This window comes from Narcine bancroftii, chromosome 13 (assembly GCF_036971445.1).
Source record: "Narcine bancroftii isolate sNarBan1 chromosome 13, sNarBan1.hap1, whole genome shotgun sequence".
Classification (NCBI taxonomy): Eukaryota; Metazoa; Chordata; class Chondrichthyes; order Torpediniformes; family Narcinidae; genus Narcine; species Narcine bancroftii.
The window spans coordinates 36,721,558-36,735,153 of NC_091481.1; the positions used below are offsets into that span (position 1 = coordinate 36,721,558).

General features: G+C 40.9%; 1 protein-coding gene across 4 annotated transcripts in view; it reads right to left on the minus strand.

The window, feature by feature from the left end:
- fgd6 (FYVE, RhoGEF and PH domain containing 6) overlaps window positions 1–13,596 on the minus strand; it is a 150,410-nt gene that overhangs the window by 25,992 nt on the left and 110,822 nt on the right. For 2 of the 4 annotated variants that reach the window (XM_069909429.1, XM_069909430.1), the window contains exons 14-15: window positions 12,207–12,286; window positions 5,166–5,265 (exon numbers count right to left, since the gene is read on the minus strand). In XM_069909429.1, coding sequence (XP_069765530.1) covers window positions 5,166–5,265; window positions 12,207–12,286 — 180 coding nt within the window. Of the gene's footprint in view, window positions 1–3,750; window positions 4,290–5,165; window positions 5,266–8,885; window positions 9,574–12,206; window positions 12,287–13,596 lie in introns of those variants that run through there. The other 2 variants (XM_069909431.1, XR_011348232.1) reach the window with 2 other exon arrangements.

The following is a 13,596-nucleotide window of genomic DNA, read 5'->3' on the forward strand; positions in this document are numbered from 1 at the left end:
CCTGACCCAGTCCACCCTGACCCAGTCCACCCTGACCCAGTCCACCCTGACCCAGTCCACCCTGACCCAGTCCACCCTGACCCAGTCCACCCTGACCCAGTCCACCCTGACCCAGTCCACCCTGTAAGAGTCCCTAACTGCTGCCACTCCTCAGATCACCTGACCTCTAGCTCCAATCAGCCTATTGACTATCTATGCCAGAATGAATTAAATGCGTCTGATTGTGTTTTTTTTTGCAGTCAGGAAAATATGAAGGTGAAATATCTAAAACAGTGGCTTCCAAAGTTTTACAGGCTGCTTCCGCCCACTTGGCTCCCAGCCCACATTCCTAGCATCCCCTCCACCCCACACACATAAAAAAACCAAACATACACCTCTTTCTTGGATTAGGTCTGTTGGAAATTTAAAATAACAACTAGTGTATCACTGAGCGACCAGCAGTGGGAGCAGCGTGTTTCTCTGCCTTGCATTGATCACTGCACATGGGTTCCTATTTGTCTGTGTTTCCACTGATGACTTGCCAGTGAGATGGTTTGATTTCATTCACCATTGTCAGTCTCTTTGGGAATTAAGGACTTTGATGCCAACCTGTGCTGCAAGAAAACAGCTTTTTGTTCAAGGAAAAGATAACTGTACAAGGGGATAACACTGCTCGATTCAGAGCAACTCTGTGAACATTGACCCCCATGGATCTTTCCACTGCCCCCAGGGAGGTGGAACCACTCACTTTCTGAATGACTGATCTCACATTTTAGTCATGTGCTCTTGAAACAAGATAGTCATCATCATTTTAATAGCAATGCACACATAGTACAACCTAGGACCAGCCCTTCAGCCCATGATGTTCGCGCCAACCATGATGCCCATCAACCTTAAGGTCCACATCACTCTGAACCCTGCCTGTTCAAGTGTCCCCTGCCCACTCATGTGTCTGTCGCATGCTTCTGTGTCAGAACGTGGAGTGAAACCAATTTACATTTCAAGCAATACCTGGATGATTTAAGAACACAAGGAACAAGAACTGGAATCGGTTTCTGGCTCCTCGATTTTGCTCTACCCTTCATTCAGATCATAGCTGCATTTCCACCTCAGCCCTATTTTAGACCACTATCGCCACATTCCTCAATTCCATTCATATCCAAATTTTTTAAAATCTCTATTTTGAATGAACTTAGTGGCTGTACCCTCACAGTCCTCCAGGATAAAGAATGGCAAAGTTCATCACCTTCTGAGTCAACTGGTCTCTCCGCACTGGCCTATCTCTATTCTCTCACAATGTATCCTGGTGCTGGACTCCACAGTGAGAGGAACATCCTCGCAGCACCCACCTGCTGAGCCTTGAAGGAATTTTGTACATTTTGAGATCTCCTCATTCTTTAAAACCCTAGAGAATATAGTTCCAGTCTACTTGATCTCTCCTTTTTATGGTAAAACCACCATTCCTGGAAGCGGTCTCGCGAATCTTTACTGTGTTATCTCTCAGGTAAGACCAAAACCATACAGAGTACTCCAGGAGACACGTGAGACAGCAGATGCACAAATCTGGAGCAAAAAAATAAACTATTGGAGGAAATCAGTGGGTCAAGCAGCATTCTGTCAGTGGATAATTTGACCCACAGAGCTCCTACAACAGGGTTTTTTACTTCACAATACTCCAGGTATGGGCTCTTTACCATTGCAGAAAGATTTCCTTACTCATGTATTCAAATCTCATAATAAAGCTGATCATTATTGTTTGCTACCATTACATGGTGACATTCAGTGACTTATGCAAAAGACCACAAGGTACCTTTGAACATCACCATTTTCTAAAAGCTTTGTTTTTCTGTTAAATGTACCAGAGTACCGGTGTCCTCATATTTTTCTACATTACAGTTAAACTCTTAATTTGGGATGTTACAGTGGTTTCATACATTTTACTGTGAATCTAAAAAGCTTAAAGGACGGATGGAAACCAGGGTTCTAGTGAGTTTCAATGGAGTGCAGGAAACATAAGCTGTAAGTTAGATGCTGAACCATTAGGATTTCCAAACAGTTGAATGGTGAATTATACAAGTTTACTGTATATTACCCACACTCCTGTTCGGCTCCGAATCATGGGTCCTCTACCGGCACCACCTACGGCTCCTAGAACGCTTCCACCAGCGTTGTCTCCGCTCCATCCTCAACATCCATTGGAGCGCTCACACCCCTAACGTCGAGGTACTCGAGATGGCAGAGGTCGACAGCATCGAATCCACGCTGCTGAAGATCCAGCTGCGCTGGATGGGTCACGTCTCCAGAATGGAGGACCATCGCCTTCCCAAGATCGTATTATATGGCGAGCTCTCCACTGGCCACCGTGACAGAGGTGCACCAAAGAAAAGGTACAAGGACTGCCTAAAGAAATCTCTTGGTGCCTGCCACATTGACCACCGCCAGTGGGCTGATAACGCCTCAAACCGTGCATCTTGGCGCCTCACAGTTTGGCGGGCAGCAGCCTCCTTTGAAGAAGACCGCAGAGCCCACCTCACTGACAAAAGGCAAAGGAGGAAAAACCCAACACCCAACCCCAACCAACCAATTTTCCCTTGCAACCGCTGCAATCGTGTCTGCCTGTCCCGCATCGGACTGGTCAGCCACAAACGAGCCTGCAGCTGACGTGGACTTTTTACCCCCTCCATAAATCTTCGTCCGCGAAGCCAAGCCAAAGACTGTATATTCAATCTGACAAATTCTTGTCCATTCACTAAGTTTATCTCTCTCCCCTTCAAACCCTTTTACATCCTTCTCTGTGCTCACAATTGCATTTAATTTATATATACATATGCAGAGAAGAATTACTAGCATGTTGCCAGGTCGTCAAGAGTGGAGTTACAGGGAAAGGTTGAACAAGTTAGGATTCTATTCCTTGGAGTGTAGAAGAATGAAGAGATTTGACAGATGTTTACAAAATTGTGAGGAGTATAGACAGAGGATATGTGAGTAGGGTCAGGCTCTTTCCAGTTAGATTAGGAGAGATAAATACGAGAGGATATGGCTTTAGGGTGAAAGGGGAAAGGTTTAGGGGAGCATTAGGGGGGACTTCTTCACAGAGTGGTGGGAGTGTGGAACAAGCTGCCATCTGATGTGGTAAATATGAGCTCCATCTTCAGTTTTAAGAATAAATTGGATAGATGCATGGATGGGAGAGGTCTGGAGGGCTATGGACTGGGTGCAGGACAATGGGACTAGTGGAATAATGTTTTGGCACAGACTAGAAGGGCTGAATGGCCGGTTTTCTGTGCTGTGGTGTTCTTTGGTTCTATAACTAGCAAATGTAGAACCATAGAACAGGCTTCTTCAGCCCTTCTAGTTTGTGCCGAACCTTTTTTTTTGGTCTAGTCCCACTGACCTGCAGCCAGCCCATAGCCCTCCATACCACTCCCATCCGCGTACTTGTCCAAATTGTTAAAATTGAGCCTGCATTCACCATGTCAGCTGGAAGCTCATTCCACACTCCCACCATTCTCTGTGTGAAGATTTCCCCCTCATGTTCCCCCTAAACTTTTCCTCTTTCACAAGGTCTAGTTGCTGCTCCGGCAACTGCAACCAGATCACTTTGTGCAGGCAGGAGGCCTATGATTGGCAAGTTCAAGAAATAAGCCACAATGATCCAGCGATCATCGATTAAACTTCGTGTTAACGGGACATTCATGGCCTTATTCACAGAAGTGATAAATAATTGATATTCTAGCAAAGATCAAGACAGAAACACAAACTTGCATCCCAATCACCAGGGAAAACTCCTTTCAATTTATTCCACAATTAATTAACATGCTAATAATCTCATATTGAACCTTCCCAAGTGCACATGTGTTGAAAAAGTGTACATAATCTCAGTTCAGTGTCTTCCAAATAAAAGGTGTACAATTGAAGCTCTGATTGGTCTCCGAGGTGGATGATGGAAGATATTCAAGGATTTGAAAGTTCTCCCAGAGTCACAGCCAAATCTATTTCATGGCCAACATCACTTGAATGGTTTACAATGTATTTTTTTCTAATGCTAGGATGTGTGAGAGTGTACAAATTGGCTGACACATTTGTCTACAATACAATGATTTGGCACCTGTATGTGACAGGTCTGATGAGAAGAAAATCATCATTATCTAGCCTGGTTTTTTTTTCAATGAATCACTTTTGGTTAAAATCAAGCTGGATCCACCTTCTGTAGCCGCATGGCTTTCGGAGAAGCAGAGGACAGAGCTTATGCTTATTTTCTTCAGATGCACAACTTTCCAATCACATGATCCAAATGTAAATGAAGAAGCCTAATTGATTGAGGAACCAGCAAACCATTAGTTAAACTTGCTTTGAAAAAATTCCAAATTAAATTTGATTGGTAAACAAAAGATGGCTTTCTCAAGCATTTCAATCATTCATTTAAATTCCTTGGAATTAACAAGAATTTTAGTTTTTTTTCTGCTAAAATGGCCCATTTTCCTCAGCATTACATCCAGAATCAGAGGTCAGTATTTTGTGCTCCAGACCTGTATCAGCTTGTGCTATAATTTTATTAGTTTAAGGATGAAATAATTGACAATGGTCTGCTTTAATTTCTCGATGTGCAGATTTAAATGCAATACTCAATCTTACTGGAGAAACTCGGCAGGCTCAAGTTCAAGAATACATACAAGGCATCACATACAACCCTGAGATTCCTTTTTCCTGTGAGCCAGGCAGAATTTCTACTAATTGGTAAATGTAAACTGTTCTCAAGAAGAAAGATAGTATAGAGAAGAGAGAAATGTAAACAATGAAACTCAGAAATAAATATTCAATAATAAATAGAGTCCATAAATGAGTCTCTGATTGAGGAGTCTGAAGATAGAGGGGTAGAAAGTGTTCCTGAACCCAGTGGTGTGAGTCTTGTGCCACCAATACCTCTTTCCTGATGGCAGCATCGAGAACAGAGCATGCAGTTAACAGGTCACACATGGGAAATAAAGGGTAATAAATGTTTCGGGCCTGAGCTCTTCGTCAGAAATAATAAAAAGGCAGACAGATACTTGAATAAAACAGTAGGGCCTTCTCCCTATCACCCCTCTGTTTTATTCAGGTGTCTAACCACCTTTGCCAAAACAAACTAGAGGTTTGTGAATTTTGGGGTTTACTCAGACAGAGTTAGATTTCAGACACCTGCTTACCTCAAGACTTTTGCTTGCAGTGAATGTGATTCTTTTCTTCGTATATTCCATAATAGCCTTAGAAATGGCTTTTAACCATTCATCCCTTTCTGCTGCTGAACTGAATTTTGAAAGAGCCAAAGTTAGAAAATTAGAAAAGTCAAAATTATGTTCAGCAAATAAAATTCAAATTAATATAGGCTTAAACTCATGAGATTTTACTAAGAATACTTCCATGATGGCAATTTTAAGATCCTTTTTATCCTTTTATTTATATAAACTCATTGGTAATCCAATAATTAAACATAGTTTGATAATATGGGCACAATTTAAAAGGTGTTTTGGATTTCAGATTCTCTCTTGCTAGCCCTAATTTATCTAATCAACTCTTTCAACCTTCTTTGCAAGATACCACCTTTACAGATAGGCTATTAAATGTTTCAAACACCTTTTTATTTGTAAAAATTTTGCTTCTTTTGAACAACTGGTGGTAAAATTTAACGAACCTATACTAATTATTTTAGATATTTACAAATTAGATATTTTGTTCAGTCTCAGATCCCTGATTTTCCGGCAATCCTCGAGGCAAACATCCTTGATGCACTTTTTGATTTAGAACTTTCTCATAGAGGTTTAATATCTCTTATTTATAATAATTTGCTTGATTTAAGAATAGCCTCGTTAAAATCTAGAATGACTGGGAGTGGTATTAGAATCTTTCATTCTCTAATGAGGTTTGGAATTCCATTTGTAATTTGATTAATACAACCTCCTTTTGTGCATGGCATTATTTGTTGCAATTTAAAATGGTTGCAATTTAAATATGTCTAAAGTTAAATTGTCTCATTTTTATTCTGATAAAAATCCTCTATGTGACAAATGTAAAATTGGTGATGCCTTTTTGGTTTACATGCTCTGGACTTGCCGTAGTTTAGAAAAATTTTGGAAAGATGTTTATTAGTGATTCTCAATTTCAAATTGGAACCTTGCCCTTTAAAGGTATGGCAGGTGGGGCATAGATCCAGGGTACCACTTGCAGGGGGGGTGGGGGGGGCGCCGCTGTCCTTGCCTCGTCTGCCCAGTATTGAACTCTTGAGCCCAACAAAGAATCTCCATCTGACAAAAGAACTTCCAGGTATGGGTCTGATGTTCTTTAATTACACTGTCACATTTTCCTTTCTGATGGAAATCAAGCCAGTGTCTGTAGCTGTGTTTATACTAAGGACACCTCGCATCACCGCGATTTTTTGTCGCTTGCATCACCGCGCATTTTTGGACTACCTGAACTGTTTCTACCGAGCGATTGAATATGCGGCGATGCAGGGCGATGCGAGGAATGTGAGGTGATGCAGGGCGATGCAAGGTGACCAGGAAGTCCGATGAGCAATTGAAAACCGCGGGTGAAAAATTGCAACTTCCAGTGAGTCACCCGCGGTGTTTCCACTGCGAGGTTGTCCCTCGCATCACCCCGCATCGACCACCTCAAAAGTTGGATGACGGAGCACCTCGAATCGCCGCACATCGGCCACAACCGGATGTGTTTGCAGTGCAGCCAGATTCAAGGTGTCACCGCGCATTACCTCACATCACCGCGCTTTTCCTGGCTCAGTAGAAACGCCCCCTGTGTCAACAAGTTGAACTTGTTTGTAAACGGGGCGATTAAGAGACCCATTTGAAAAGTCTCATTGTAAAGCTAATTCTAGTCACAAATAGATCAACAAGCAGATGTTAATGTTAGATCACAAATCATTATCACAGTGCTAAGCAAAACCTCTAATCAAAATTTCATACCAGCAAGTCATACCACAGTTTTATGTTTGCATACTGCGCTCGGGACAGTGAAACTCTTCACACAGCTATCTGATAGCTCATTTCTGGCACTCCTGCCCTCTCCCAAGCGCTGGCAAGGTGGTTCGCCGAGGAGCACAGCAGCGCCAGAAGCAGCAACATCACCATGGCCGGGCCAACTTCAGCACTGCCAACGAGAGTGACGTCGCTGTGGCTCGCTGCTACCTAATGCCCCCATTGGTTTTGACAATGAACAGTCCACCTGTGGTGCTGGGTGAGTGAAGAAGGGTTGTCACTTCTTCCACTATCTACTCACATTTCTAGTGTTTCTGAGTGCAAGCGCCAGCAGCTAATTTTCATGGTAGCTACTTGTGGAATAAAAAGGCTTTTTATTACAAGTAGTCACCTATACTTGCACAAAACAATTTTAAAAAAATGTATTATCGCATGGTTAAGTAACGCATGCACAGGCCAACTCGTGAGTGAAGATTGTTAAAATTGTAATCAAAGAACAGAGAAGTGAAAGAACAAAAAAAAGTTGTATTTTAGAATTCAAAGGATTCCTTCAGCAATTTAAAATTTTTGAATTGAAATATTCACATACCTCTGGGCATGGGTAAACTGAGCAATGGCTGCACTGAGCAATGGCTGCCTTCATTACCCATACACCTCCACGCAGTTGGATCCTCTTTGCCACTGCCAGGGAAAAGCAGAGCAGTTCCAGCTGTGTGGGGGATTATAGGTAGGGAAGACAGCCATTTTGCTTTTGGAGGTTGTAGCTTCCAGCCAGGAACAGCAAGTAATAAACATAAGGCTCGAGTCGCTTCAATCTGGTCTTGGTGACTGGGAATAATAAACCTCAATGTGGCTAGCATGGTTTGCAATTGAGGGTTCTTATGGTGAGGGGGGAGTCAATGCAAGCAAGAGGAGGGGAAGCAAAGCAAGGTTGGGGGGGGGGGGAGGCTTTCCCTTACTAAAGCTCAGCCTAGGTGCCCAAGTGGGAGTTAATTCATTTCTAATAATTACAATGCAACACAGATGGTGTAGCAGTAAGTGCCAGCCCAATTGTGTGTGAAAATTGCCCAACTGTCAACTTTAAGTGCATTTTTTTTTAAAAACGGGGTGGGAGGGAGCACCATTTTAGTGCTTGCCATAGGGTGCTATTTTACCTAGATACGCCACTGCCTGTAATTGCTCTAATCGGATCATTTCAAGATAATGATGTATTACTGACTTCAACTCAAAACCAAATTTTATCTTTTACTTCATTGTAGCCAGAGATAAAATTTTGATTAAATGGAAAGACAAAACTCCACCTACACATTGGTTAAATGATATTGTCTTGTTTAAGTTTAGAAAAAATTAGAAATGCCATTAAAAATTCAAATATTAACTTCAATTTTTGGCCTATTATCATAATCTTATGAGTTGTTCCAGAACTTTGGTTTCTCTGCCTCCATCTCCAAGTGCTGTCACTTAATTCCTACATGTCAACTTTTGACCTTGTTTGGGGGGGGTGGGGGGGGGGGTTGATTTTTTTTGTGGTTAAATTCTAATTCTTTCATATGATTGTGCTCTGGATTTTTTAAAATCATGAAAAGATTTTTTGTAATCATTCTTTTTTATATAATTGTACTGATTAATTATTTATAATGTAAACACCAATAAAAATATTTTAAAAAGAAATGATCAAACCACCAGTTACATCATTCAGATTGGATTGTCAGATGCTCATTGATTGGCTTTAATTTTTAAAAACCAGGAGATTTAATCCAAAATAATGAAAATTTGCCGGTTAGTACTTTGTATTTATTTTGATTCACAAAAAGAGCTTAATTTAAAGGCAGCCCAGTATCTTACAATTGCAATGAAGCTGTTTCAGAAACAGAGGTTCCCTCCAAAAGTTTTTGGACTGGAATTAATTAATAGGAAGAGAAATCTTTTATTACTTACTACTCCATAAGCATCCCTTTGGAACTGTGAATGACTTCATTCTGGAGGTGCTGAGGTGACTGAGGCCAGTGTAGGAACCACAAACCTTCCAAAGATGGGACAGGAAATTCCTGAGGGGATTGGAGGAGCGTGCAGTGTGTTTCTGAGGTGTTGCACTCCTTCTGCTGTTGATGCTCGGCCTTTGCTTCTAGTGCATGGACTTGAGACTCTCTGTACTACCCTGAATCCTCATCCATTTTGAGGGTTCGGGGACAAAGGATTCCCAAGAGCCAGTTGGTTGCTTCTGCTTATTCCTCTGCCCGCCTGATAATAATGTCTTCCCACATTTGTTTTGAAAGTCTGGTGGGGCACTTGAACAATATGTCCTCTCATGAGAGTTGCCTGAGTGTAACAGAACTGGGAGAGGGCATTGGGCTGGTTTTCTAATCCTTTTGAGCTTGTAGGAAAGTTTTAGTGGCCATGGAGGTAGTAAGTAGTCCAGCTCTCAGAAGTTTGTTGGCTGTTGGATCATGTTCTGTGCTATGTTTGAGGTCTTCCAACCCCTTGCATGTCATTTACATCACAAAGCACTGACCTTGCTTCTCTTTCAACTGTTTCTGCACCTTTTGTTTCTCTACTGACATGCCACTCACTATTAGCAATAGTATCCTAATTTCCTGTTGTAAGATATCAGAGCAGTGCAGACATCCTGGTGCAAACATTCACAAAGTCAATTTTAAACATCTACTTCAGGAAGGATACAAGAAAGAAATCAGCTCATTTACATTAGACCTGTATTATAACACTGATCTTAAAGCATAACATTTGAGTGGAATGTCAGTTGTTATTCCAACATACATGCATTATGTTGCATAGTTGTTAGTTATGGAAATTTTAAACACAAAATATGAATCTCTAAATTATCCAGCTTTCCCTCAACTCTTCTCTAATGAATCATCCTCTAAAATGAGTTTCACAAACTGACAAAAGAGGAAACACATATCACAATCACTTCAAAAGGCAGGGGCATATGAGAATACTCAGTTGATAGAGCAGATGACAGGTATGCTAATATTCGGGACATAATTGCCTCCAACTTCTTTTCTTTGACAGCCCTTGAGGTCAAGGATGACTTCCTTCCATTTCAGTTGGAGGGGGTGGGGGGGGAATAAAATGATGATGAGGTCATTGTGGGGAATGCAGACTCTTCTTGTTCCTCCAATATGTGGGAGGGGAGGGGCCTCGATTTGGTAGTTCATGAGGCTGCAGATATATCAGTGTGGCGATGATGTGTGGAATTAAAACAGTTGGTTACTGGGCGGCCCTTGTTGCTGCAGCAGCCAGAGCAAAGGTGCTCAATGAAACAACTTCCTAGTCAGCATCCAGTTGTCTCAATGCCGAGACCTAACGGGGGTCACTGGATACAGGAAATGACCCCTACAGATTCATGTGATGTTGCTTCACCTGGAAGGACTAGTTGGTTTGAAGCATTAGTCATAAAGCCATAAACCAGTCCTCTCAGCAAAAAAGGACAATCATATCAATTTTCTTCAGTAGGTCCTATTATCTAGGTTATACCTGATTTTCTTTTCTTTGGTTTCAAAATTCCGGAATAGGAGTTCAGCAACAGCCAGCTCCTGCCACAATACGGAAGTGGACTCACTAAAAAAACCATCAAACTGGCAGGGTATTTGTGTCCCCAGTATACATTGCCCACTCCACGACACAAAAGTGAGCTTTGTAGCAGGGTCTGTGTCCAGTATGATCAGTCTTCTGAAATCTGTGGTATGAAATGTGCAACAAGTTTATGAGAGATGATTCCTCATCTCTTATACCATGGTTGCTGTGAGGAGTGCTTTTGCTTGGTTAATTGTTGCTGTACTGATAGATCAGAATTGCTGGATAATCTTGGTGGCAGGACCAATGAAGATGTGAGTTGTGTCATTTTTGTCTGCAGCAAAAGGTTTCGTGCTTATAATTCTCTCTGGAAACTTCAGCACAAGATCTGGACTGACAGTTCAGCATTTGACTAAAGTGCCATGTATACAAATGCCTTTCAGATGTAAATGTGATAGATCTCTGAATACTAATTCAGGGACAGAGGAACAGTTCCATCTTCTAGTCATTGTTAGGTCCTCAATCACAACTAAGATCATCTGGACATTATTTTTTGTTTGTTTTTTTTTGTGCCATGTGACAACTACATAACATGATGGGTGAATGCAGCTTTGACCATATGAGGACAAGGCAAAAGGATTTTAACCTCATTAACAAATGGTACAACAAAGGAAGCAAGCTAGGATGGTCTTTATGGGTACATTGGAATGGACATGTGGATAAAAATTATATGGATGAGGATTTCAGCAAAAGATGTCCTTATACAGAAGATCAAGGATAGCACAGCTAAGTCTTCCAAAGCTCATTTTAGGGTCAAATGTGAAAGAAAGTTTGCAAATAATCTGCTGAGTTTCAGATGGTTGCTGGATTTACTGAGGAAGAGAGTTGGGAATGCAGTTTGTCACATGGCTCCAAGACAATGGACATGTTTTTTCTTTATGCACTGGACAACATTATTTGGAGGAAAGTTCCTTTCATTCAGTATCGATATCAGCTAAACATAAGGGGGGGGGGGGGGGGTTCCAATAAATATGGGTTGAGGAGGAGATGAGTTTCTTCACTATGGAATTGAGAAATGGGAGTGCGTAGAGGACAAAACCCAGGGAGAATTATCCGATGTAACAAGAGCAAGAGTGGTAAGGGAAAGTAATGCAAATGATTTTCTGGCAATGCTTAGTTGGGTAAAAATACAGGCTAAGTTTGCTTCTTAGCTGTTTGAGAACAGAGAGGTGCTGGAGGAGGTTGGTGTGAATTCAGATAACAGTATTGAAGATAATGGGAGGCAATGTGGAGAGAGGTGAACTTTCAAAGGGCAGCACAGATATCAGTGATATCATCTGGGGACTCTGTTTTATACTTTTCTATTTAAAACATTGCTGCCAGACCAAGACTGACATGTTCTTTCCCTCCTACTTTCACAAGTCTTATTTCAGTGAGGATAATAAACTAAATACATTGGACGAGAGACCAATTTTGAATTCCTTGCTTTCATTGAGCTTCTTGAGGAGAAGTTTCCAGGGTCCCTTGAGTTAAATAAGACAAAGAAATGAGTGGAATCGAGCCTAGTAATTCACTGCCTTTGAAGTAGACCCAGATATTGATCAGCTGCAAAATTCCTTTCTATTTATCAAAGGTGCCAAGATTTTTCATTTTCCCCCATGACAGTTTCTTCCTGATAGAGAAACATTACAACTTCCAGCGCAACAGGAGAAATAGAGACATTACCTTGCTGATAGAATGAATGATCGTTCGACACTTTCTATGTTCAATTCATTCTGGTAGGCCTCTTGAGATGGTTTGCTGACCTAAAAGGGTAAATAATACACTTCATAGGTTCAAAGTGTTCTTTAACAAAAATGAACAAAAAAAAATCTACTTATCTGCATTTTGTTCTGTGTAATTACATTTTACGGTTTTCCCATGAAATTATTTCCAACTTCTGTAAATGCAGGATTGGAGAGAGTAAAATCCAGATAATAATAAACCTCAAAATATTTGAAAAAGCTTTTCAATGGCTGCATTTGCAGTCAGCTTCAGGAAGGTAACTTCAGAAGGTAACTTCATCTGTTTCTGTGGAAAATTTAGCCAACACAGTAGTTCAACTAGAATAGTGTGGGTTTCTGCACACACAGTTCAGTTGTGACTTAGATGCTGTCTCCATGGCACCTTCATATTCTCTCGGTGAAAGGGAACTGGTTTATTTCAGATACTCTGGCTTACTTCCCCATCCCAAAGATGGATCTTTGGTTGGACAGCTTCATTGGCCACCATTGCTTTCTCCTGGTGTGTCAGAGTTGGGAGGGAGTTGATGGGAATGTGGGGAGAATGTAATGGAGCAACTAGAGGATCCTTGAGGATCAGTGGATTGGTGGGCTGAGGGGCCTGTTTCTGGGTCAAATGACTATGACTGATATGTAGCTCACATTTAGTTTAGCACAGAATAAACCAAATGATGATTCAGACACTGAAAAATAAAACTAATTTACCTCTTAAAACCAGGCTACTCAGTACACTTTTAACTTTGTCTATTTCTATCTAAAAGGCTCTAAACTCAACAGATTGCATATTCAACAGTCATATGAACTTCAGCAGTGGAGTGGCAATAAATTATACATTACCCCCTCCACGAACTAATAAAATCTTATTAGTATTAATAAATGAACAGCAATGGAAGATTCACCAATGGTAAATTCAAAATAATGGTTTTTTAAATTAAATTATTAATAATGTGACATTTCTTACTTAACTCTAAACTTACCCCACTATGCACAAGTGTAATAATGTAAGTGTGTGTGTGTGTGTGTGTGGTCACATTTCAAACCATTACAGCTTAAAACTCAATTCTGAAAAGTCAGTTTTAAAGTCCAGTATTGTTAAATTTGAAGGCCTTTTTAAATTGTAGTTCAGAAGTAATTGTGAAGCAAATGTGAAGCCTCGAGTTCTTTAAATTGTGGCTTAAAAGCAATAGTGAAATGTTTGTTAACATTCAAGTTCTTAGATTTTCCCAAACTCTCAAATCTTGTTGAGCTGTTTTCCAGGAAGAGATTTCTTCTTCATCTCTCACACTTCAATTTCCTTTTTAGCTTCTTAAGAATCACCAAGTTTCCCTCCACAA